Here is a 24,423-nt window from a genome sequence, read left to right as displayed (position 1 = left end):
AATTGGCTTGAACCATTCTTGAACTGCCTATTAGAACATACACAGAACACAGAAGGGGGCTGTTATCTTTGAATCTTCTAGTGACATAAGCATCACCTGGAAATAAATCAATATTTGATCAAGAATCTGCATTATCACCTTTCTAAGTATTACTGGACTCACAATCAAATGCTTTGTTGTGTTGCCTGACTCATTTCATATCCTTCAAGGTCCAAGGCCATATAAAAACCTTGGTTGAAGAGCATTTCCCGGATGACTTGGAGCATGTCATGAGGGATCCGGTTCTTTTTGGAGATTTCAGAACAGCACTGAATGAGGCAGAACCTCGTATTTATGAAGATATCCAAGACTATGATTTAGCAAAAGCTCTCTTTAAGGTAGAGTGCATCATCTGGGAACTGCCTGAGGAATGGGCAGGGGCCAGCCTCAAACTGCAGGAAATCTGTTCTCTTCTGTGTGCACACAGAACTTTATGTGCTTTGATGCCCATTTGGGGTTTGCAGTGATGGAACCTGAGGATCAGCTAGAGAGTCAGCAGTGTTTTCCAATAGTTCATTTTCCCTGAGGAATGGGAAATGAATAATGCTGCTGAACGGGCTATTTTTCTTACTGTTAGTAATTGTTTCATTGGTCTCCTAGTAACATTCTGTTCACCTTTCTCTGAAGGAGATTTTGGATGACTACAACGAGTATCATATTAAAATGAATCTGGTTCTTTTTGATGATGCTCTGGAGCATTTAATCCGTGTCCATCGCATCATCCGGATGGACCGCGGGCACGCCCTGCTCATCGGAGTGGGAGGCTCAGGAAAGCAGTCCCTGACGAGACTGGCTGCTCATACAGCTGGATGTGAGGTTAGTGACCCTGTGTCTTGGCTGTGAGAAAAGACAAGGAAAGTAAAATTGTGATTGGGATTAAACTGGGGATGGGGGTGAGTTCAGTCAGTCAAGACAAGATCAGGCTGGCAGCTCTTCCCTGTGGAAAGAAGCCCTGGGTGAGGAGACTGCCAGGAGGTCCAAGATGATGACTGTGTGTGATCTGGGCAGGAAGATGTTAGTGCCTGAATCTGGGTTTTGGCTCTGGTGAAGGAAAACCAGGATGGGTTTGGTGATGAACAGCTAATTGTCCCTAACTACTGCTGCTGATACTTACATGTGTTACAGTAGCACTCCAGTGCTGCTTGAGGAGCCTTGTTGTGATTGATACTGTATTATTTCAGAGGGGAAATGTTGCTCTCAGAGGCACTCTAGTTAAAAAGGCTTGGGAGGAAAGAACAAAAAAGGAGGATGAGCAAAGCAATTTTGAAAATGCAGTCCTGCAGGGTTGTACAAATGCACAATTTTATTGATACTTAAACATTTGCTGATGACTGGGGCCAAACCAACTCCCTTGATTCAGTGTAACTGAAATTCAGAGTTACCATCATGTCTTGGGTCCATCTGTGTCTTCTCAGTGTGTGTTTTCATCCTTAGGTATTTGAGATCATCTTGAGTCGAGGATACGGAGAAAATAATTTCCGAGATGATTTGAAAAATTTGTACCAGAGGCTGGGTATTGATGACAAGACAGTGGTCTTCCTGTTTACAGATGGCCATGTGGCAGAAGAGAGTTTCCTGGAACTCATCAACAACATGTTGACTTCAGGTGCCGCTGGCAGCCTCTCTGCTTGTGACTCATAATCTCAACTGTACCCTTGATAGAGCTATTGCTGCACCCTGTGTCCTCTGCTGCTTTACTTAGCTACACCTTTCAGTACTATCTGAAATGGTATTGGCCTTAATAATGGCTTTCTGGAATCTTCTTACAGTCATTTATATGTCTGGAGAGGTTACAGGGTTCATTCATGCTGGTGGTGATGCTGCAGGAGTCTCAGATTTCTTCCAAGATTGAGGGGGAAACTTCAGCTGCATTTGGCCACAAGCCCACTTGTCCAATTTGCTTTTGAATAGCTTTCACCTGAACTGCAGCAACTGTTCATATGTGTATTTATGTATATATCTGTCCTGAAATGTAGTTTGGTATCTTATAGTGAAGGAAGCAGCTGGAAATGAGCAGCAGCTGGCACTGTGTGACCACCCTCTCTATACAAGTTCCTACCCGGTGTGATATGAGAACAGATGAGTTAATTGTATCCCTTTTCTTGTTCTGGTTTTCTCTGTCCCTGGTCTGTCATTGAGTTACTTATGCAGTATTTGCCACAAGGTTGAGAGAGCAGAAATGTGAACTGATGTTTCACAGACACCAATGAAGATTTTCTTTGCAGAGTCCTGTGACATTTTGTATACGCTGTCGAAGCCCAAACAAAAATGCATTAATTATTCCTCTAAATGCCAAGTATGGCCTATTTTCCATGAGGGCTATGGGGAGGAGAAGCATAGAGAGATGAATAGGTTCATTCAAAACTACTCAGAATCATTTTTGCAGAACTAGGTTTAAAACTGGTTTCTCATCTTCCCTATCCCCAGCCATATGGCTTCCTCTTACTGGTTGTTCTCCCTAGCATTCTTCTGTCCTTATGTTACAGGAATGGTGCCAGCCCTATTTGCAGATGATGAAAAAGACTCCATACTAACTCAGATTGGAGAAGAAGCTGCTAAAGCTGGCGCAGGCCCAGCTAAAGAGAGTATCTGGCAGTATTTCGTAAGCAAATGTGCAAGCAACCTTCACATTGTCCTGGGAATGTCCCCAGTTGGGGAGGACCTGAGAACATGGTGCAGAAATTTCCCAGGTATCAACTGTACACACTTCTTAGTCCCTTCCCTGTGAAATACAGATTGACAAGCAAGAGAAAAATCTCCAGTGGACACTGAGAGATGTCTGGCAGCTAAAACTAAGCAGAGCAGGTTTCATGATTAAAGATTTACACTGCATGATTTTTTTCCAGTTAATTACCGCATATCAGTGAGCAATATTGATTAGCATTTATCAGGTCTGTTTGTTTTCCAGCTGAACAGCTAGAAATCAATTGATATCCTCACTGAACTGGAAACACACAGCCTTTGCAGCCTCTTTTCTGTAGCTTACAGCTGAAAGCGTGGTGTTAAATCATTATGAGACTAGGATGGTGGGAAGAGAAACATTTTTGTATCCAAAGACAAAAAGGGGTGTGGTGGGAGGGACACCCACAGGGAGAAAAAACACCTGAGCCTGACAGGTGCTGCAGGTGGCTGAAAGGAGTCCTGGGAAACAGAAGAGACTTGGGAAGGATGGGTACAGGTGGGAATGCTGAACTAAATACCTTATTGCAGCTCTTGACTGTGTCCTGTAGAGCCTAAGGAATGGTACAGTGGGATTAGCAGGACACAGGGGCAAAGCTCATTATTTACTGTCAAAATGGAAGTATGGACTTTATGGTAAATTCTGTTACTAAGAAGGAGTCAAGAATAATTTGCAAATTCTTGATGTAAATAATGTTAATTAGAGGACTGCCTGTCTGATTTGGGGTTAGTTTTACAAAGGAATTTTTCAGATAACACTGTTCTTTTATTTTAAGGTCTTGTCAACAACACTGGTATTGACTGGTTCTTGCCCTGGCCTGCCCAGGCCTTGTGTGCAGTTGCACAGTCCTTTTTGGGTATGTAACATGTCAGTATTTCAACCCATTAACCCTTGGCATAGCCTAAGTAATATATTGTTTACATTGCAGTACATGTCACAATTCCATTTCCCATTGTGCTTGTTACCTTAAGTCTAAATGGGTCATGCAAAAACCCAGTCAAAAAATGTCACTGGATGGTAGTTTCTTAATCAAATACATTTTTCAAATTGCTAAAGTTCACGTTCCCAACTCTGCAGACAATGGGGGCTGCCTTCCAGGAGGTTCCCTTCTGGCTCTGCCCTGGTCTTGCTTTTTGCCCCAGAAAACAGACTTGTTTTGTGTCTGGCTTAGATGTACATAAGAAAGATGGTAATTGGTGTACTCTGAAAAGGGCCACAAATCTTTAGAATTTTTTTTTTATTTCTTCTGCCCAATTTTAGGAAAAAATCCACGCATCCCACCAGAGAGTTTCCAGTCAGTGATTGACCACATGGTCATGGTGCATGAATCTGTAGAGGATTTCAGCAGGAAATTTCTGGAGAAACTGAGACGTAGAAATCATGTCACACCAAAAAATTACCTTGATTTTCTCAATACCTATGCAAAATTGCTGGAGGAGAAAAATGAGTTCATTTTAGGTAAGGTGATGCAGATGTTTTCTCCTTTTTAATAAGTGATTTAAATATTTTAAAAGCAAAAGAAGTTCTGGTGAGAATCCCACATATTACCCAGAATAAGCAAAAACTGTGTTAGCAGTACTGTCTCAAATGCTGTGCTGGCACACAGCTGTGGGGTTGTGTTTTGACATTGACCCAAAATCCTGGCCACGTGTGACTGTTCACTCTATCAAACAATGGGCTCTCCTCAAATCCTTTTATGAATGAACATGAGCCAGAAACTCCAAACCAGACACTCTTCTGCTTGAGGGAGAGTCATGCTGAAATCTAATACCAGCATGGCCCTGCTCAGGGTTTGACTTTCTTCCTCAAGCAGCAATTCTTATTCATACTTCACTGGCACTGAAATATGTGAAGAGGATAAAACACAAACAGTGTAATATGGGAAATAAGTTGTGGCACAGGGCCACTGTGTCAGCTTAAGTGGCATTAACATCATTTTGGCTGGAAAGGAAAATTTCTCAGTGCACCTCTAAGGATATTTTCTCTTTGTGAGATTGTCTGTTGCTGTGTGCTTAAACACTGACATTTCTCCCTTTGTTTTCCTACCTAGCACAATGTAAACGGCTGGATGGGGGCTTAGTTAAGCTGAAGGAAGCTGCTGTACAGCTGGCTGAGCTGAACGTGAAACTTGCCGAGCAAAAGATTGTGCTAACAGAAAAAACAGCTGCTTGTGAGGCTTTGTTACGAGACATTAAAATAAACACAGAAATAGGTGGGTAGTTTACAACTCCTGAAGTGTCCCACAGGCAAAGCAGGGCTCACATCATGTGTTGGGAGACCCTTGAAGAGCTCCAGCTGCTTCTGGAGGTATCCCTCTTGTTCTGTGTGCTGCTCCCATGCCATGCCAGAAGAGCAGGTCCCCTGCCTTGCCCAGATTGCCATCCCTGCTCCACATTTGGCCCACAGTACTTTACACAACATTTGCCTGCCCTTGTTGTCCCTTTCCAAGGTGCAGGGCATAACGTGGGGAAGGCAGCAGCAAGAAAGGCAACTTCTGATTCAGAAATTTAGTGTTAGAGGAAAATCAGAGGGAAACATGGGGGAAAAGAGATTGTGCATGCTGTTGTGTGGAACACTGACTGTTCCTAACCTGGTGATGTCACCAGAGGCAAGCTGGCAACACAAAGGTTCTGACTTGATAGTAATTTCTGATTTTCAGCAAAGAGTAAATCTCTATTAGTGTATTAGTGTATGTTATACAAACTTGAATGATCCATTTGTGGTCCTGCCTTTATAATTACTAGCTGAGGAGAAGAAAAAAATGGGTGAAGAAAAAGCAATAGAGATACAGGAACAGAATGCAGTTATTGCTGTGGAGAAAGCAGAGGCTGAGGCAGCATTGGACCAAATCAAGCCTATTATGGAAGCTGCCAAACGGGAAGTTGAGAAGCTGGACAAGGCTGAAGTTACTGAACTCAGGTGACTCATTTGTATGTACAGTAGCATAAACTCTTGGAAATATAATGAGAGATCTTTGTTGGCTGGATGGCCTTAGCCTCATCTTTCTCACCTGCCTGTGAAGGTCAGGACATCAGTTGTCTGGGTGCAGAATGCCCTGATTCCTAGCCCACAACTTTGCCTTCAGACTGTTCTTCCAGGCCTTTGTTTGCTGTTTACCCCACCATCCTCTGGCCTGTGCCTAATGGACCAGAACCTGCTCTGGTTTTTGCCTGAACAATGGCTGTCCAAACCTGTTCATTCCTCCTCTTTTTTTCCTGTGTAAGCAGGAACATATAACTGTTATTTTTCAGGGATACTTGAGCATAGCACAAAAATGTATTTCCCTGCTGAATTTCCTCCTCCCTGAGTTTTGATAATACATCCTTTTTTTTGAGGATTGATATAAAGGTACATCCAGTCTTTGGCTCTCCCTGAAATAGTTGTCCCCAAAACAGCAATGGCTCTCCCTTCCCTGCCACTCTAGTTCAGTTCTTTCTCTCATAGATCTCTGGATTTTTCTCCAGCTGCTTCACTGCCCTAGGAAAGACTATTGAGGCTGTGTTGTAAGCTTTCCACTGCTTGAAATCCTTTTTCATGGATCAAATTGTCTGAATACAAGAATTGGTTCTGAGCTTTTGAGTAGTTAATAATTTTTGTCTGGCTTGGGTTATCTTTTCCACTGTTGTGGCTTGTCTTATGTACAAGCTCCTGTATTGCAATGCCTCTTTTAACAGGAAATACCCACGTCTGGCATCATCTGCTTTGTCTCCTTTTTTCTCTTCCACTTCTCTTTCACCTGTTTTCCAGGTCCTTTGCAACACCCCCAAAGCAGGTGCAGGTTGTTCTGGACTGCATTCTTATAATGAGAGGTTACAAAGAGCAAAACTGGAAGAATGCCAAAGCAATGATGGCTGACACAAATTTCCTGCGACTTCTGTTGACGACAGATTTTAGGGAAATTCCATGGAGCAATGTGAAAGCTATGAGAGGTGAATTCCTGTTCTGGGTACTTGCAGTGAATATAGGATCTTGTTAATGGGAACAGCCAACAGATTCTCTTTAATATTGTGACAGATGTTTCCTATTGTCTGTCATGGCATTGGCTGATGCTGCTGGTAGGAAAAGCTATTTCTTTGAGGGTTTTTGCACAGTTATTCAACTCACTTGCAATATTTTTGTGTTTTCAATTTAGCTCTCTTAAAGAATCTCAATACTACCTGGGCTGAAATGGAAGTTATCAGCAGAGCAGGACTGGGAATGTTGAAGTTTGCTGAAGCAGTGGTGACCTACTGTGATGTAGTTAAAACAGTCAAGCCAAAGGAAGAAAGGGTAAAATGTGTTGGAATCAAACTCAGAGAAGGTCAAAACATGATTGTGATGGAAAAGATAATACTTGATCATCTCATAGACTGTCCACTTTCCCTATTGAAGTGCCTAAAAAGTGGTGCTTAGGAGAGCTATTGCAGTAGCAGTGAGGAGGTTGTCAGTCATAAATCACTGTATTTGTTGTGTCAGGATGCTGCCATCCATGCCAGTGCTTGAGGGATGAGGGAGGAACATGTTCAGTTGGAATTTTGTAATCTAACATGCTTAGAAAAACACAGTTGAGAGCTGTTTACTAAAAACAAACTTTAAAACCCATGGCATTTGGACAGAGCAGAGGTCAGTAGTACACTAAATCCATGTTCCTTAACCACAGACCTTTTGATTAGCTTTTTCTAGGATGACTGGAAGTTCAGCTGTATTACCAAAGGAAATGTAATGTCCAACAGATGACACTGGGAAATTTTGTCAAGAAAAGGTTATTATATACAACTGACTACAGAGAAAGTATATTCACTAGATGATGTGTCTGACTCTTTTTAGAGGCTTAATATTGTTGCTATTAAGCAGACAAACCTCCCCTTTTGTCACAGCATAGAATCCTGCTGACCTCCAGTGCTTTAATATTCCTTGTGGGTACAAAACTGGGAGATATCTTTGCTTTGGAACTGCAATGTCCATGATGTGTGTTTGGGATGGGGAGAGGAGTGTGACAGTGTCAATTGTTTTGGTTTACAGTGTTTATTACCAGAACACTTCAAAAAATATGATATAACCAAAAGAAATCTGAGAACTTAATACTTCTCTCCAAAATCCTTCTGTCTTCTGACACTCCTTTGTTTCCTTCAAAATGTACTTTAGGTGGCCAGGCTAGAACGGAACTACGAATTAAGTAAGCGGGAACTGGAAAGGATACAATCAGAGCTGGCTGCCATTCAGGAGGAGCTTAAATCTTTGGGGGAAAAATATGAGCTGGCAATAAAAGAAAACCAAAAGTTACAAGAAGAAGCAGAGATAATGCAAAGAAGATTAGAGGCTGCTGACAAGCTCATCGCTGGCTTGAAATCTGAGAATGAGAGGTAAGTCTGGATTCAAAGAGGATTATTTTTGACACCAGAGGTTCATGTGTCAGGGATAAAATCTGTCAGGTGGAGGCATTTTTGAAAATGTTGCTTTCTATGGTGTTTGTTTCTGAGAAGAGCTATTATCTGTTCTGAGCTTATATCTATTAGCTCTTGGAAAATAACAGATTAAATGGAAGAAGGTTCAGATCAACTCAGTTGATCAGTTCAGATCAACAGTTGATCTGTGGCCACCACAATAGCAAGAGAAAACTGATTCTAAATTTGGGGGTCTGTCTCAACCTGTATCTAAAGTAGCAGGAAATTCTGGACATAAACCTCATCTTCCTGGTACAGAATCTCCCATATAATTCTATCAGGTGGACAGAGGAATTCAAGGAATTAGAAATACGAAAGGTGAAGTTGCTTGGAGATTGTCTACTCGCTGCTGCCTTTCTGTGCTATGTGGGAGCCTTCAGCTGGGAGTTCCGTCATGAAATGCTCTATCAAGTGTGGCAAGAAGATATTGTCTCACGAGAAATTCCTGTCAGCCGTCCATTTAAGTTAGAGAGCCTTCTGACCAATGAGGTGGAGGTTAGCAGGTATGTCCAGTCATACCCAGGGACTACTGAGTGTGACATTATAAAGTGGGAGTCTGGAGCTGAATCTGTAGCAGAGAATTGGCATTGTGGGTGGAGGTGCACAGCCATCCCAGAGAGAGAATCTTTCATGTCCTTCTAATTAACAGGGGTCATTTGTTATAAGAAGCTGTTGTACTTAACATTTCAGGGACATTCACTGAACTCAGACACATCTAATAGCATTTCTAGGAAGTTTTTTAGGAGTTCTCTATAAAATATGTTTCCATAACCCAGCAGGTATCTTTTCATTGACTTCAATGGGTTTGTTATTAAACCCAGGTAGCCCATGTATCAACTACCACGGGATTGCTCACCTCAGGCAACAGTCAGTACTTAGAGTAGTGCAGTTACAACGAGTCAGTCTGAGCTGTGACACTGATGTGTCCTTGTGTATCTAATTGTGCACTCAGTGAGTTGCATCATTTTGCTGACAAGTGAAATGTGCTGCTCTCCCATCGAGTTTTGGGTGCATTCTGTTCCCAGGTGGGTTTCTCAAGGATTGCCCCCAGATGAGCTGTCTGTCCAGAATGGCATCCTGACGACGTATTCCAGCCGCTTCCCGCTCTGTATTGACCCGCAGCAGCAGGCATTGCATTGGATTAAGAAGAAAGAAGAAAAGAATGATCTGAGGGTAAAGAATGGAAGATTGCTTTATCTCATTACTGATTGTTTTCAAAGCTGCATAAATATCTGTCACCTTGAATAGGGAACCAGTTATATATCACAGAATTATTGAATTGTTTGGATTGGGAAGGACCTTCTAGTTCCACCTCCTCTCATGGGCAGGGACACCTTCCACTATCCCAGGGTGCTCCAAGCCCTGTCCAACCTGGCCTTGGACACTGCCAGGGATGGGGCAGCCACAGCTGCTCTGGGAACCTGTGCCAGGGCCTCAGCACCCTCACAGTGAAGGATTCCTTCCTAATATCTGGTTTAACCCTGGCCTCTTTCAGTTTGAAGCCATTCCCCCTTGTCCTATAGCTAAATGTGCTTGTCAGAAGTCCCTCTCCAGTTCTCTTGGAGCCTCTTTAGATTTTGGAAGGTGCTATAAAGTCTCTTCTCCAAATGGATCCTTCTCTTCTCCAGGATGAACAACCCCAGCTCTCTCAGTCTGTCTGCACATGCAGAAAGGGTCTAACCAAAAGGCTGGTGTAGATTTTGATTTATCTTAGCTCTAGGGTGGAATTTCCATGCAGGACAATAAACACACTTAGAGGCACAGCTGGAGCTTTAAAGGGTCATTTCCAAATGGAAATTATTCTCAGCTAATCATAAAAAAAACCACCTTTACTGCTTTGTGCAAGTGCAGTTTATATCATCTCTGAGAGGAAAAACAAAAAGCACAAAGAACAAACTTCATTAGTGTTGGCAGCTACTGCAAAATAATAAAGTTCAGCAATATGAATATCAGTTCACCTTTCATGTTTTCCCATTGTTCTCTTGCAGATGGCTTCCTTTAATGACCCAGATTTCCTGAAACAACTAGAACAGGCTATAAAGTATGGAACCCCTTTCCTGGTGCACAGTGTTGATGAATACATCGACCCTGTGATAGACAATGTCTTAGAGAAGAATGTCAAAGTTTCACAGGGGCGAGCATTCATTGTCCTGGGGGACAAAGAGATTGACTATGACAGTAACTTTAAAATGTACCTGAACACCAAGTTAGCAAACCCAAAGTATTCTCCCTCTGTGTTTGGCAGAGCTATTGTTATCAATTATACAGGTAAGCTCAAGTGTGTAGTTAATAACAAAGTAGGGATTATGCTGTTGTGAAAATTTAGGGCCTGGGTCATTGTCTGAAACCTTGGAGAAACTAAAAAAATCATACTCTCCCTTATAGTCAGCATTTGATTTAACAGAAAGTCTTTCTCACTTCTCTCTTCTTATCTGTAACTGAGCTAAATATCTCTTCCTGTACTGGTCAGGTGAGGATGCTTTGGTAGAATTAAGATACACAGTCATTAAGCAGGTCACTCTGCTGCATTGCTGTAGTTTAATGAGAGACTCAAGATTAAATAAGTTGTATAAAAACTGTCCTGTGTTTACAAAACTCTGTCCTCTGTCCATGTGTTGTGCCTGTAGTTACACTCAAGGGCCTAGAGGATCAGCTGCTCAGTGTCATTACGGGTTTTGAAAGGAGAGAATTGGAAGAACAGAGAGAACGTCTCATCCAGGAGACAAGTGAAAACAAAAACCTGCTGAAAAATCTGGAAGACACTCTCCTTCATGGACTGTCAACTTCCACAGGAAACATGTTGGACAATGTGGAATTGGTGGAAACCTTGGAAGAGACAAAATTCAAAGCTACTGAGGTACCAGCTCTGGGCCATTTGGAAGGGTATCTATGAAAGGATGTCTTCAGAGAAGTCCTTAACAGGACCAAAGTAATGTTTGTTTACAGTTCTAAAGCAAAATAATCCATCCTTGGAGTTTTCAGGCCACAGCTGGACAAAGCCACACTGGACCTGATCTAGTGGTGGTCATAATCAAGCTTTGGGCAGAAGCTGAACTAAAGATCCCCAGAGGGCCTTTCCCACCCTATTTCCATGATTTTTTTGTAAATCTTTGCCTTTACTTTTTATAAATATAAAAGGTGGGATTAATTTTATCTAACTTTTATAATTTGTACAACTTCTTTTGAGTTCCCTGCCTAGATTCCCTCTACAGTCACACAGAGAGGCAGGCACTGAGCAGCTCTGATGACTGTGGTATAATAGATCCACTCTGGATCAGCACAGTAATTACAGGTGTATAAAATCCCTGTCTGCCCAGGTGATTGAGAAACTGAAGCTGGCTGAGACGACTGCGGCGGATATCGACCTTCTCCGAGATGGCTACAGACCAGCTGCCAAGAGAGGGGCCATTCTCTTCTCTGTGCTGGCTGAAATGGCATTTGTCAACATCATGTACCAGTTCTCACTGGTCTCCTTCTTAGAGGTTTTTGGATTCTCTCTTCGGAAATCCATGCCCAGTCCTATCCTTCCTAAGAGGTTAAAAAACATCATGGATACACTGACTTTGAACACCTACAACTATGGCTGCACAGGTTAGTGCTGTTTAACCAGGGGCTGAGACTCTGCTGTGCAAATAAAGGTGAAGCCCTGACTTCAGCTGATTCATGTTAAAGAGGGAAGTTACCAAGCAGGGAATTCAGCGGTGTTCAGGTCTTAGCACCATTCCTGGCTCACACTTCCCTCCCTGCTATTTCTGTTAGAGGGAACATTGCACATTACCCATCTAACTCTTGCAGAAATGTGTTTTTTTTTAACACAGTTAAAAATGGTAAAGAGCTCATAAGGGCTGTATTGACTGTTCAAGCCTGTATTGACTGTTAAAGCCCCAACTTTGATCTTCCTTATCACAGAATCATAGCATTGTTCAGGCTGGAGGAGACCTTTAGAATTATCAATTCCAACCATTATTATTATTATCCATTATCCATTATTAACCATTATTATCTTCATGGGGCAAACAGATTGTAGAATTACAGAATGGTTTGGGCTGGAAAGGACCTTAGGAATCATCTGGTTCCAATCCCCTGCTTATGGGCAAGGATGCCACTCACTAGATCAGGTTGCTGAGGGCCCCATCCAAAGTGGCCTTGAGCATTTCCAGGGGTGGAGCATCCCACCAACCCCACAACAGATGAAGGATGTGGATTGAAAGATTGCTCCAGTTCCACAGGCTTTAGCAGCTGATTTTGGAAAATGTCCTTTTATGTAGGCTTGTTCGAGAAGCACAAGTTGCTGTTCTCCTTTGATATGACTGTTAAGATAGAGCAAGCTGATGGCCGAGTTCCACAAGAAGAATTTGAGTTCTTTTTGAAAGGTAAAGTGAATATTTGTATGTAAGTATGTAACTCTATGTAGCAATAGCTAAAGGATCTTTTGAAACTAGATCTTTGACTAGAGATGATTTATTATGAGCCAGCACCTCAAGAAGGGGAGCTGCACTGTGTTGGGTTACACAAACTTGGGATCCTGCTGTTTCTATTTCACATCAGCCAATTGTTAGGATGTTACATGAGGAAAGTAATCTGCAGTTATTTTCTGAATATATTGTGGTTATTTCCTGACTATGTTGTAGTTATTTTCTGTGTAACGCGATTTTTGCAAAGATAAAACTCTGGCTTTTGCAAGCACTTGTAAAATGCCATCTTTCCTTCAGCAGACCAGTCTAATCTTACAGTGCTTCCAGGAACAAATTTCCACTTGGTTCCTCTGCAGAGGAACTGTGTGTGTGGTCATGCCTGGAGGATTTCTGCCATGGACACTGACTGTGGTTTCTGAATGTGCCTAGGCAATATTTCCCTGGAGAAGAGTGCCCGAAAGAAACCGTTTGCTTGGCTTCCAGATCAAGGCTGGGAAGACCTCATTCGCTTGTCTGAACTATTTCCTGAGAAATTTGAATCTCTTCCAGATGATGTGGAAGAAAATCCAGATGTATGGAAAAATGTGCGTGCTTTTTTGCAATGCTGTTTTCTCTCCTAGTTTTTCTTCTGGTATTAAATGTTCAAGTGTGATGCAAAGGGTCCCAGCACCCCACAGGGGAGATGTCACTGTGGGCTTCTTCCCTCAAGGCCTTTCTTTGCTTCTTGACCTCAGTTAGTGATTGGTTTATTTGCAGAAGAACTAAGGATTATATTATTTAAAAAAAAAAAAGGCCAAAAAATTTTCCCTGGTATACTGTAGAATTTTTATTTGTTAGTCAAATGCCTTAGAGGAGTTATTTACCCTGTTGAAGTCAGTGGAAATTTTGTTTGACAGTCAGCATTTCAGTGGTGTTTTTGTGCTGCTAAATTGTGCTTTGATATTCTTGTGGCAGTGAATTCTATAGGCTATTGACAAACACAGATTTCCTTTGTTCCTCCTTTAGCTTCATTCCATGTCTTCTTGCTTTATAAGACATCTTCCTGCAAGCAACCTGTTAATATTTTGCTTTTGATGCTATTTTCTGTATCTGAAGAGAATTAGTTGACATAAAGTAAAAATACAACTGTGTTTCTGGACTTGAATACTTTATACTTAAAAAGTTGGGGTTTTTACCTCACCTGAACTTTTAACATTTACTTGCAGCTGATTGACTTTCTTTGGTTTTGTTGTGTCTCTTGGCCCCTCATTCATGAAATTGATTTTCTCTTTCCTAATAATTTCCCTGACAGAGCCACTGGATTCACTTGCATTGTGTGCTGTCTTTTCTTGCCAGTGGTATGACACAGATGCTCTGGAGCAGATCCCATTGCCAATGCACTATGAGGACAACGTCACAGACTTCCAGAAGCTTCTCCTGCTGCGCTGTTTCCGCGTGGACCGGATGTACCGGGCAGTGACCGACTACGTGACAGTGACAATGGGCGAGACGTGAGTCACTCTCCTCTCTCAGATCCCAACCTCAACACACTCACAGAGCTGGAGCTGTAATCAGCTTTGTCAATTCTTCTGTAATTTGCCTGAGGAGCAGAGCAGGGGTTTGTCTGAGTGATTTCCATGTGCAATCCGTGGTGAGCTTTGCCTTTCGTGTACAAGGCTCTGTTCACACGCGGCAGCTGCTCTGTGCAGATCAGCCAAATCATTTGGCTTCTCCCTCTGCCAGGTATGTGCAACCCCCCGTGATCAGCTTCGATGCCATCCTGCAGCAAAGCACCCCACTTTCACCTGTGGTTTTTATCCTGAGTCCTGGCTCTGATCCTGTCAGTGACCTCATGAAACTGGCTGAGAGGACAGAATTTAAAGCAGATAGGCTCAAATTCCTGGCCATGGGACAAGGCCAAGAAGAGGTAACTTGGATGGGGAGGGTGGGGATGTGCTGTGTGTAGCAAGCCATGCTCCTCATGCTCTGGGACCGATCAAATTTCCTTTCCATAGGTCTGTTCCATTTTAAAAAGAGTTACCTCATGGTTCTGATATAGATTTGTCAGTTTGGAATAACACTTTACTGAACATGAAAGGGGCTGTTTGACTGACTTGGCTGCTGTTCTGGTTTGGGTGAGGGTAGATTCAGAATCAGATTTTTTGCTGTTAAAAAGTAGTGATGAGAAATTGTTGCTGTGTATGGACATGAGGAGGATGGAAATTCTCCTGCTGCTCTCCTACTTTTCCTGTGACTTTCCTTTTTTGTTATGGACACTAAGGCAGGATGTCCAGAGCTTAACAGCTGATTGAATTTGCCATGATTTCAGCCAGTGGGAGAACTCCTATCAGCCTCATTTAAACCACCACTTTCCCAGCAGGAAAACCCACTGCACGAGCCCATTAGAGGCACTTTGTTCTCAGAGAAAAGGGAGAGTTACAGATGGTTCTTCCCTGTCCTCAGATTGCTTTGCAGATGCTGGAGGAAGCAGAGGTTCATGGACAGTGGCTCATGTTGCAGAACTGTCACCTTTTGGTGAAGTGGCTCATCCATCTGGAAAAGGCCCTGGAGAAAATTACAGAGCCTCACGAAGACTTTCGCCTCTGGCTGACAACTGACCCAACTAAAGGCTTCCCAATTGGAATCCTGCAGAAGGCCTTAAAGGTGGGGAAACCCCAGCCAGGAGAGCATGTCCTGCCACTGGTACTCAGCAGAACAGGCTGGCTCTTCCACCTGTGGGAGGAGCCTGAGTGCAGCACACTGGCCCAGGCTTACGAACTCGCTTTTTGTCTTTATTTAAGCCAAATCCTTTTTTCATCATCCTGTTTATTTTACTGGGATGTTTCCTTTGGGAGAAAACTGTTCAGCAATCATTTCAAAGCAGAGGTTTGTGAGTTAACCTGGAAATGTGACAAGTGGTCTTTAGATTTAAATGCTGCCACAAGTGAGGAGTGCCTGGAGACAGAAATAGTCCTGTCAGCCCTGATGCTGCAGTGCAGAACCAAGGCCTGTGTCAGCCTGGCAGTGCCAGTGGAGCAGATGTTGGAATAGGATAATGATTTCCAGCTGCTACTTCTGGCTGTAGCTTTTATCACTAAAAGCTGAGCTGATTATTTTGAAGGCACAGGCCTTCTGCCCTAATGTTCTTTTCTGTGGCTGCTTTTCTGCTGTTGTGGTGCCCTGTCCTGTAAACATAATTATTTCATTTCACAAATTGGAAAGCAGTGGCTCAGTGGCAGCTCTGGGCTGTCCTCCCACTCCTCCTGCAGTGGGAAGGGAGCAGGAGTGGATCTTTAAGGCTGCAGATCTGCACTTTGGGTTTTTCCAGGAGCAGTGAGAACTGAGGTTTTAGAGCCCTTTGGAAAAGCTGCCAGGAAGCAGCTCTGGCAGTTTGATCAGCAGTAAAGCCACATTGTCAAAGCATCTTACTGTGAGGATATAGAGCACATTAAAATGTGTGAAGTACTGATATTTCAGTAAATTAGATCTTCAAGTATGAGAAATATTAATTAATATTATGAAATATTAATTCCAAAATAATATTGAGTTCTCTTTGCATAGGTGTTTACCTTGATAAACTTAAAAGTCTGTTTCATGTCTTTACTTAAGAAAAAAAACCATTATTTGATAGACATTTGGAAAACAACTTTAAATGTCAAGCTTGCATTGCATAGCTTACTTAATGTGATATATTTATTTATTTTTATATTTTTATATTTATATATTTTTGTATTTATATATTTTCCTCAAGTTATCCAATAATTGATGGCTTCCCTAATTATTTTGATAGGTTGTTACAGAACCACCTAATGGTCTGAAACTGAATATGAGAGCCACCTACTTCAAAATTCCCCAGGAAGCCTTAGAGGAGTGCCCACATCCTGCCTTTAAATCCTTAGTCTACGTCTTGGCATTTTTCCATGCTGTGGTTCAGGAGAGAAGGAAGTTTGGGAAGGTTGGCTGGAATGTACCATATGATTTTAATGAATCTGATTTCCAGGTAAGAAAACAATTACAATGGCTCTTATATTCTTGAGTAGCTCAGATTACTTTTGAAAACACAGAATTTATCCAGCTTTAACCTTTCTCACAATTAGATTTTGCTTAATATTTTTTTCTACTTCTGTGGAGTCATGTAGACTCCTGATCTCCTATAATGTCAATTTGGGATGCTAAAAATTAGATTCCTAATCCTTCATGTTTTTATTACCTCTCTCGTGGGTTTCTTTTCTTGAGAGGATTTATACTTAATTTTTTAATTATTTCAGAAAGAAGTAATTGTTAGTTTTCAAACAAGAACTACATTAAATAAAATCTATGAATATATATATTTGATTTATAAATCTTCTTAACTCGCATGTTCCAACAAATTCATTAGGTGTGTATGGAAATCCTTAACACATACTTGACAAAAGCTTTTGAACAAAAGGATGATCAAATCCCTTGGAGCAGTCTCAAATATCTTATTGGGGAGGTGAGTGCTACAATGCCACAACAATTCAGATAAATGAAGTTTCCTTTCTGCATGGGCTGCATCAAGTAAAGCTGGGAATCTTTTCTGGTTTGAAACTCCAGTGTAGCCCTAAGCGAGGCCTTAATCTCAGTCTCAGGGAATTTGGGCCACTGTGTGCACAGCAGGGAGCAACGGTGCTTAATTAATTGTGAGCCAGCCCTTGGGACCCTGTGCTGGGAGAGCACAGTGCTGCTGGCACCTGGGGTGTCACTGGGGTGTGCAAATGTGTGTTCTCAGCACTGGTGCAGCTGCACTCCATCCCAGCTGAGCATGATCTGGTGCCTCAGGAAGGGGCCAGTGCACACAAATCACCCAAACAGGTGATTTAGAGTGCCCAGATCAGCTCTCTCCAGACCAAGGACAAATATTTCCTTCTTGTCCCTCTGAGAGGGGACTGGAGATGTCCTTGGGATCCATAAGGCAGTGTTACACCACAGCCACTGCAAAAGCAAAGAACATTTTTGATCTTTCAGTGATTTTTTTAAACTGTATTTTCTGCTCCATAAGCCAGTGCTGTAACACTGATGTCACTGATTTCCAGGTCATGTATGGTGGGCGTGCAATCGACAGCTTTGACCGCCGCATCCTGACCGTCTACATGGATGAGTACCTCGGGGATTTCCTGTTTGACACGTTCCAAGTGTTCCATTTTTATAAAAGTGACACTATTGATTATAAAATCCCAGAAGGGAAGGGAAAAGATGACTTTGTTGGTAAGAAATGTTTCTCCTGCTGCATTCAGAAGTCTGCTTCCACTGTACACTGTTTCCAGACATTGCTGCTGGGTGTGAGAAGTTGAACAGAACACCAGGCACTGCTGGTGTATGGATTGCAGTGTTATAATAGTTCACTGCTTTACAGGAGCAGTCCTTTAGAATGTGAGCTTGTCACTGAGCTCCCTGGGTGTTTAAAAAAACCCAAAGAATAACCCAAACCACAAAACCCTCAGTAAAGCAGCGTGTTAATTTTGTTAAGTGATGTATTTCTGTGGGGGAGTCTCTGTGTGTGTTTAGAAGTGTTTATTTGATCTGTGCATTGCTCCAACACCATGTTTAGCATTAGATTTTTTTATTCAAGCAGAGCAATAGCAAAATTGCTGTGGTGTTCTGGATTACCAGAGCCTGTGTGGTTGTATTCCAGAGGCCATAGAAGCTCTGCCACTTTCCAACACCCCCGAGGTTCTGGGCCTTCACGCCAACGCTGAGATCGGGTATTACATGCACGCGGTGCGGGACATGTGGGTTCACCTGCTCGAGCTGCAGCCCCAAACTGGTGCGTGCCCTGTGTGAACTGGCTTTGTGAACAGGAAATCTCCAGTGGCGAGTGCTGAGCCCTGGGGACAGTGACAGCAGCCCCTGTGTGTGGGGAGCGAGCTGGGGGCTGTGTCCTGGCCTCGGGGAGCAGAGGGAGCTCAGCCCTCCAGGCTGGGAGCAGCTCAACACCTGCCCAGAGGCACAGCTGGGGACGTGCAGGGCTGTGGGAAAATGGCACAGCAGAAGAGGGGGGAGACTGATGCCAAAAGGTGACTCAGCTCTCAACCTGCTCTCAGAAGATTTAATATGGATTTAGTCTCACTAACATTTCTTCATTTCAGGTGAAACTGGTGCAGGAATTAGTCGAGATGAATACATTGCAAATGTTGCCAAGGATATAGAACACAAATTACCTCAAGTATTTGATCTTGACCACATACGTAAAGGTTTTGGAGTAAACATCTCCCCTACGACTGTGGTGCTGTTGCAGGAACTGGAACGTTTTAATAAGCTCATCGTTCGAATGGGAAAGTCGTTGGCTGAGCTACAACGTGTAAGTAAAATCACAGCAACTCGAAGGGAGCAGCTGGGCTTTGCCTGCCCTCAGAACTCTTACCATTGTTCCAGGCCTTGGCTGGGGAAGTTGGAATGAGCAGTGAATTGGATGACGTGGCTCAGGCTCTCTTCAATGGGCAGATTCCTGGGATCTGGCGGCGGCTGGCCCCTGACACCCTCAAAACACTTGGAAATTGGATTATTTTCTTTAGAGATCGATATGACCAGTACACCAGCTGGGTAAGCAAGCGCCTCCAGACAGCCTTTTGTTTTGTTAACCTGCCCAATGTGCAGTGCAGGCTGGTGCAGAAACCAGTGAACACTCCAGGTAAGTTCTGGAACCAGTGCCATTGTTGCATAACTGTGGATGCAAGGCAGACACACCCCAGCTCCTCACTAAGGGCAGTGTAAGGTGAGTACCAGGTGCTGCCCATCGCTCTCTGTGGCTGCAGGTCAACGAGGGTGAGCCTGAGGTGATGTGGCTGTCGGGCCTGCACATTCCTGAGTCCTACCTGACCGCTCTTGTTCAAGCCACCTGCAGGAAAAACAGGTGGCCCCTGGATCACTCCACCCTCTACACAGAGGTAACCAAGTACAGGAAAGCAGAAGATATCACTGAAGCATCTGCTCAGGGTAGGTGTTTTCATAATTGCTTAGCAAAAATAATAAAGCAGGGAGAGGGTGAGAGAAAGAAATTGCTTGACACACTAAATTACTTTGGTTAAACGTTGGCAGCCATTTGCCCTGGATTTGCATTTCACAGTCCTCAAGATTTCCTGCTGGGAGGTAGCTGGGTTCTGGTCCCTGCAGAGCTCCTGTGTGCATGGAGCATGCTCTTCCCACCCACAGGCAGGGATTTGAACTTACACCTCCCCCTTGCTTGCTCCCTATATATATGTGTGTGTATATATATATATGTATGTATGTATATAAATATATATATGTATATAAAGACACACTGATTTCTTTATGCCTAGAACATTACCAATCCCAGCAGGCTTGTAAAAATCTATTTACATCACAAATAATTCATTGAAATGTACTTAAGAAAAAAGTACCTACAAACATGTAAAATTTATAATGTAAATATCTCTTTAGGAGTTCTCTATGACTAGCACTGCTGTAATAACTAAATAAAACAAGCTGGGTACAGGGAACAGCTGAGCAAGGCTCTGAGTACCAGCTCTGATTGGCAACAGAGGAGGAAAAAATTATCCTTTTTTTTTTTTTTTTTGTTAAATCCTAATGCTGTACTTGGAATTTGGACCAGAACAACTGTCCTGACCTTTCACCTGCTCTCAGTGACCCAGTGATCAGGCCCAGGGGAGTTACAAAGCTCCCTGTCACTTGGGCAATTGGAGGGCAGCAAATCACATTTATTCCTGCTACTGTTTATCATGTGTAGCACAACAGAGACTTTAATTTGATTTCCTAATACAGCTGGATGATAAAAACAAAGCTCTCAGAAAACTGCACCCTGTGCAGCTGCAGTTTGAAATTGTGTTTGTGATGACTGTAGTGCCCAGGGACTGCAGGAACAGTTATCTTAAAAGATCTTCTAGATCTTCTCTAGCAGCTCAGTCTACCCAAATGTTGCATTTTCTGCCTTCACAGGCTGTTATGTTTCTGGTCTGTTCCTGGAAGGAGCAGACTGGGACATAGAGGAGGGCTGCCTTATCCAGAGCAAGCCCCGTGTCCCAGTGGTGGAGCTGCCCATCCTGAGGATCATTCCCATAGAAGCACACAGGCTCAGACTCCAGGTATGGCTCCTCAACTCCCTTCCTTCCACTGTCACATCTCCCCAGCTGCCAGGCCCTGCCTTGTGTTTTATCATTACCACTCACAAATGAAACACCCGGTTTAACACTTCTCCTTACACTACCCATCACTAGAGTTTTTTTCTTCTAAAGGGGTTGATGCATTTGGTGCCTCTTTTTCCTTCAGGCACTCTGGGACAGGGATCTTGTGACACCTTGACACGTCCCCTACTCTTTCAATTATTTCCCATCCCCAGTAAATGACATAAAGGACATTTACATTTTCTGGATATTGGCTATTTAAGACCTCTTAAAAAAAAAAAAGTGAACTTTTGAAGCCAGTCCTTTCTCCTTGAGTCCCTTGTTGTTTGCAGTTCCATGTAGCAGCTCAGGCACTGCTCAGTGTCCGTGCTGCCTCCGTGCTCTTTCAGAACACGCTCCGGACCCCGGTGTACACGACCTCCATGCGCCGCAATGCCATGGGCTTCGGCCTGGTCTTTGAAGCTGACCTTTACACAACAAAGCACATCTCCCACTGGGTCCTCCAAGGTGTGTGTCTCACCCTGAATGCTGAATGAGAGTCAAAAATAGGCACCATGTTCTTCCCCCAGAACACAATCCTTTAGAGATGCAGAGAAAAAACCCCTCAACCCAGGTAGAGGTTTGGCACCATGGGTGGGGTTGTGTTCACGTAGGCACACCTGACTTTAGTTAGGATTAGCTTGGTTGTATTTTATTCCAAATAAACACATTTGAAGAATAGAGTGGATTTTGTAATTTGTGTTTCCTTTTGGAATGGCTCCAAGCAGGTCTGTGGCTGCAAAGAGAGAGTTAAGTTGATCTCACACACACAAAGACTAAGGTTTGCCTGGATGGTTGTAAGAAATGTCTTTAATTGCCCAAAGCATCACTTCTGCACTGCCTGTAAGCAGTGCCTCCCACCAGCCCCCAACAAGTGGCAGGGTAGGTCACTCATACAACACATGACCATAAAAACATGGTGCCAACAACCAAAGTAACCGAACCAGCTGCTGGTTAATGCAACACACGTAAAAACAGTAAACCTCAGAGTAACAACCTTGCTTTAACCAACCCCTTTTGGGAGCACAGCTTTTCCCTATCCCTCCCTACCACTTGTGAAACAAATTCCTACCACAGAGCCAGCAAGGCGCGAGGCTGAGGCGGTCTGGGACTTTGGGACAGCGAGTGCCAGAGGGCGCAGAGGGCAGAGCCTCAGCCAGGATCAGCCCTGCTGGAAGGGGCATGCTGCGGGAATCGAGCGGGACCACAGGCGGGAGAACAGCTCTGCCAGCCTGCCAGGGCCTTTGCCGGGTCCAAGGCTCCGGAGGGAGACACACACCAACACAGCTGCAGAAAAAGCTTACGAGGGGCAAACTACAGCTGGCGAGGGGAGGGGACAGGGCAGGCAGGGATCCTTCATCAGCTGTCACAGAGAATACACGTTCCAAATTTTTAAAGGCACATCATAAGCTTAGCAGCATTTGGGAGCCAGTGTTTCTTGCTGGTCCTACTCAGAGGCTGCAGACAAGAGTGAAGCAGAGGTGAACAGAATGTAAGAAAAATGGATGAACTCGTGCTCCTATCCCAAAACTACATACCCTCCCAGCTCCTAGTATGCCTTTCTTCCCTAGAAAAAAACATAAAAAAAGAATCAAGTACTCTAACAGCTGTTGGGTCTACCTGCTACTTACTAGAAAGGAATAGGGGAATCTGGTCAAGTGCAAGGCAAGTCCATCCCAATCCACAAGGACAGAAATCAAGGATGCCAGGTTCTCCTGTATGAATTGATTACATCACTTAAAACTAAATACTCACATTTTAGAAGGGCAGCTCAGGCTTCTAGGCTGGCAGCATCCAGCACTGTCTGATGATGCCCAGAACAAGACTACGGTTTTTAGGAAACAAAAATAATCCCTTTACAAAAAAAGTGCAGATTAGAGCATAAAGAATCATTTCCATATTGGATAGCCAGTTACATTTCCTCCCTGGAAAAGGAGCTCTGAGCCAGTATGGAAGGTGCTACAAGTGCAGTGTACTGACTAGCATAAAATGTTGTCATGAAGCCATTTGATTAAAAAAAAACCCCAAAACAATCCCCACAAACAACCCAGTGTTCATACTCTTCCTACAAGGGTCGTTAACCCTTTAAATGGTGCTTCCCCCACCCATATTTTACTTAAAGCCACAAACCAAAGTATTTAGGATTAATCAAGTAGTGCTTGCAAGGACTCTGGGGAAGTCCTTAGGTCACTGAAGTGAACATACACGTGCCAAACTTTCAGTGCTGCTGCCAGGGGTTAGTGATGGCTCTAGAGTGCTCACACACACAGTGGAGACAAGAGAGCCCTGCCAGGTCAAACATTACCAGCCAACACGTGTGGCTGCAGTGTGAGGGAGGGGTGTTCCCTCTCAGAGCGCTCACTAACACAGCCTTTGTCCACACCTGCAGTTTCACTAAATGGAGCAGCACTTGGAAGCAGTCAGGTCCCCCTGATTTGGCCACAGCATGGAGTGGTTATATACCTTGCCATATGAACACAGTCCTAGGAGGTTTCATTAGAGCAAAATGTATTAATGATGTACCCGGGAGGAGTTTGGCATGCATGGGGCATCAAAAGAAACTTCACCGCAGGTGCTATTTACCCTACAGGCTCACAGTGCATAACCAGCACAGAACAGCGCTTCCGTGGTGTACTCAGACAGTTCTGTCTGTCCCCGAGTGCTTTCTGACCACTTTGCTTCCATGGACCTGATCCACGGCCAGGGTCTCCACCTCCTGCGGCGGCTGGGCGGGCGCGGCGTGGTGGATGCGGTGAGCCACCCCGATGTGCGCCTTGTGCGGCTTCTCGCGCGCGGGGCTGTGCGATTCGCTGGGCGCGCGATCCGAAGGGATCGGCGGAATGACCAACGGCCTCTCCTTGATCAGATGCACCTCTGCCGTTTCCCTGGCCAGCAGAAAGGGCGTGGGATCGGGCATGGCATCCACGGGCTCTCGCAGCACCAGCTTCCGGCTCTCCGACCCTATTCTGTAGGCCTCTTCGAACTCGGGGTTCAGCGGTGTGGACAGGCTCTTCTTCATCCTGCGCCGCGGCGTCTCCGGCAGTTTGTCCTTGGGAGGGGAGGGTTTGTAGCTGGACAGCACGGGGCTGCCAGACGGGGTCCCCTCCGAAGTCCCGCTGGCACTCATCAGCTTCTTCTTGGCCGCGTGCAGCTGAGAGGTCAGATAGGCAATCGTGCTCGCTCTCTGCTCCAGTTCACTGGACAACATATTGAGCTTATGGCTTTTCATTTTTAACTCTTCCAAATACTTCTTTTCTCTTTCTTTAATAGTGTTTTCCAGCACCATTATCATCGCGTTCTTTTGTTCAAGTTCTTTCAACAACTCACTATTTTCAGCTTCTTTGATTTTCAGCTGAGCTTCAAGATCTTTACACTTACTTTTGAGTTCATCACTTCGTGTGCCACCACTTTCTGGAAGAACAGGAGAAGTAGAAATGTTTCAAGTTAACAACAGCCATTATGTAAAACAGTGCAATAGGGCTCCTCTTGCCATCCCCAAGAGGAATCCAAAAGACTAACTTCAGTTAATATTCATCCCACACCATCCCTGATCCAGGGGATTAACCTCAGGGAGTTATCTTATTCCTGCTCTTTACCTGTTGTTAATACATATAAAATAACTAGCATCACACACACACATATATATTTAAATAAAAGCTTTGTGGTTAATTACAGCACCAACTCAGCTAAGTTTTAAAAATAGTCTCACTCTTCTGTCCCTAAAATTC

The 24,423-nt window shown here is 43.8% G+C and overlaps 2 protein-coding genes across 24 annotated transcripts in view; one reads left to right on the top strand and one right to left on the bottom strand.

Annotated features, from left to right (window-relative positions):
* Positions 1-21,376, top strand: part of DNAH10 (dynein axonemal heavy chain 10) — a 50,260-nt gene extending 28,884 nt beyond the window's left edge. For all 9 annotated transcript variants that reach the window (XM_086855235.1, XM_086855236.1, XM_086855234.1 and 6 more), the window contains 30 exons: positions 210-377; positions 667-855; positions 1,474-1,645; positions 2,526-2,729; positions 3,495-3,575; positions 3,980-4,177; positions 4,770-4,931; positions 5,464-5,638; positions 6,467-6,648; positions 6,852-6,988; positions 7,844-8,061; positions 8,424-8,645; positions 9,168-9,315; positions 10,131-10,410; positions 10,770-10,999; positions 11,460-11,733; positions 12,411-12,515; positions 12,987-13,141; positions 13,893-14,047; positions 14,280-14,463; positions 15,000-15,200; positions 16,327-16,536; positions 16,915-17,010; positions 17,591-17,762; positions 18,190-18,321; positions 18,644-18,855; positions 18,930-19,097; positions 19,310-19,490; positions 20,472-20,617; positions 21,046-21,376. In XM_086855235.1, the coding sequence (XP_086711361.1) occupies positions 210-377; positions 667-855; positions 1,474-1,645; positions 2,526-2,729; positions 3,495-3,575; positions 3,980-4,177; positions 4,770-4,931; positions 5,464-5,638; positions 6,467-6,648; positions 6,852-6,988; positions 7,844-8,061; positions 8,424-8,645; positions 9,168-9,315; positions 10,131-10,410; positions 10,770-10,999; positions 11,460-11,733; positions 12,411-12,515; positions 12,987-13,141; positions 13,893-14,047; positions 14,280-14,463; positions 15,000-15,200; positions 16,327-16,536; positions 16,915-17,010; positions 17,591-17,762; positions 18,190-18,321; positions 18,644-18,855; positions 18,930-19,097; positions 19,310-19,490; positions 20,472-20,617; positions 21,046-21,192 (5,304 nt within the window). In that variant the 3' untranslated portion in view covers positions 21,193-21,376. The remainder of the gene's footprint in view (positions 1-209; positions 378-666; positions 856-1,473; positions 1,646-2,525; positions 2,730-3,494; positions 3,576-3,979; positions 4,178-4,769; positions 4,932-5,463; positions 5,639-6,466; positions 6,649-6,851; positions 6,989-7,843; positions 8,062-8,423; positions 8,646-9,167; positions 9,316-10,130; positions 10,411-10,769; positions 11,000-11,459; positions 11,734-12,410; positions 12,516-12,986; positions 13,142-13,892; positions 14,048-14,279; positions 14,464-14,999; positions 15,201-16,326; positions 16,537-16,914; positions 17,011-17,590; positions 17,763-18,189; positions 18,322-18,643; positions 18,856-18,929; positions 19,098-19,309; positions 19,491-20,471; positions 20,618-21,045) is intronic.
* Positions 21,377-21,487: 111 nt separating this feature from the next.
* Positions 21,488-24,423, bottom strand: part of CCDC92 (coiled-coil domain containing 92) — a 116,141-nt gene continuing 113,205 nt past the window's right edge. For all 15 annotated transcript variants that reach the window (XM_086855251.1, XM_086855250.1, XM_086855256.1 and 12 more), the window contains one exon: positions 21,488-24,106. In XM_086855251.1, coding sequence (XP_086711377.1) covers positions 23,331-24,106 — 776 coding nt within the window. In that variant the 3' untranslated portion in view covers positions 21,488-23,330. The remainder of the gene's footprint in view (positions 24,107-24,423) is intronic.

Source organism: Cyanistes caeruleus, chromosome 18 (assembly GCF_971803275.1).
Source record: "Cyanistes caeruleus chromosome 18, bCyaCae1.hap1.1, whole genome shotgun sequence".
In the NCBI taxonomy this organism is placed as follows: Eukaryota; Metazoa; Chordata; class Aves; order Passeriformes; family Paridae; genus Cyanistes; species Cyanistes caeruleus.
This window is presented reverse-complemented; position numbering and strand designations above follow the sequence as displayed.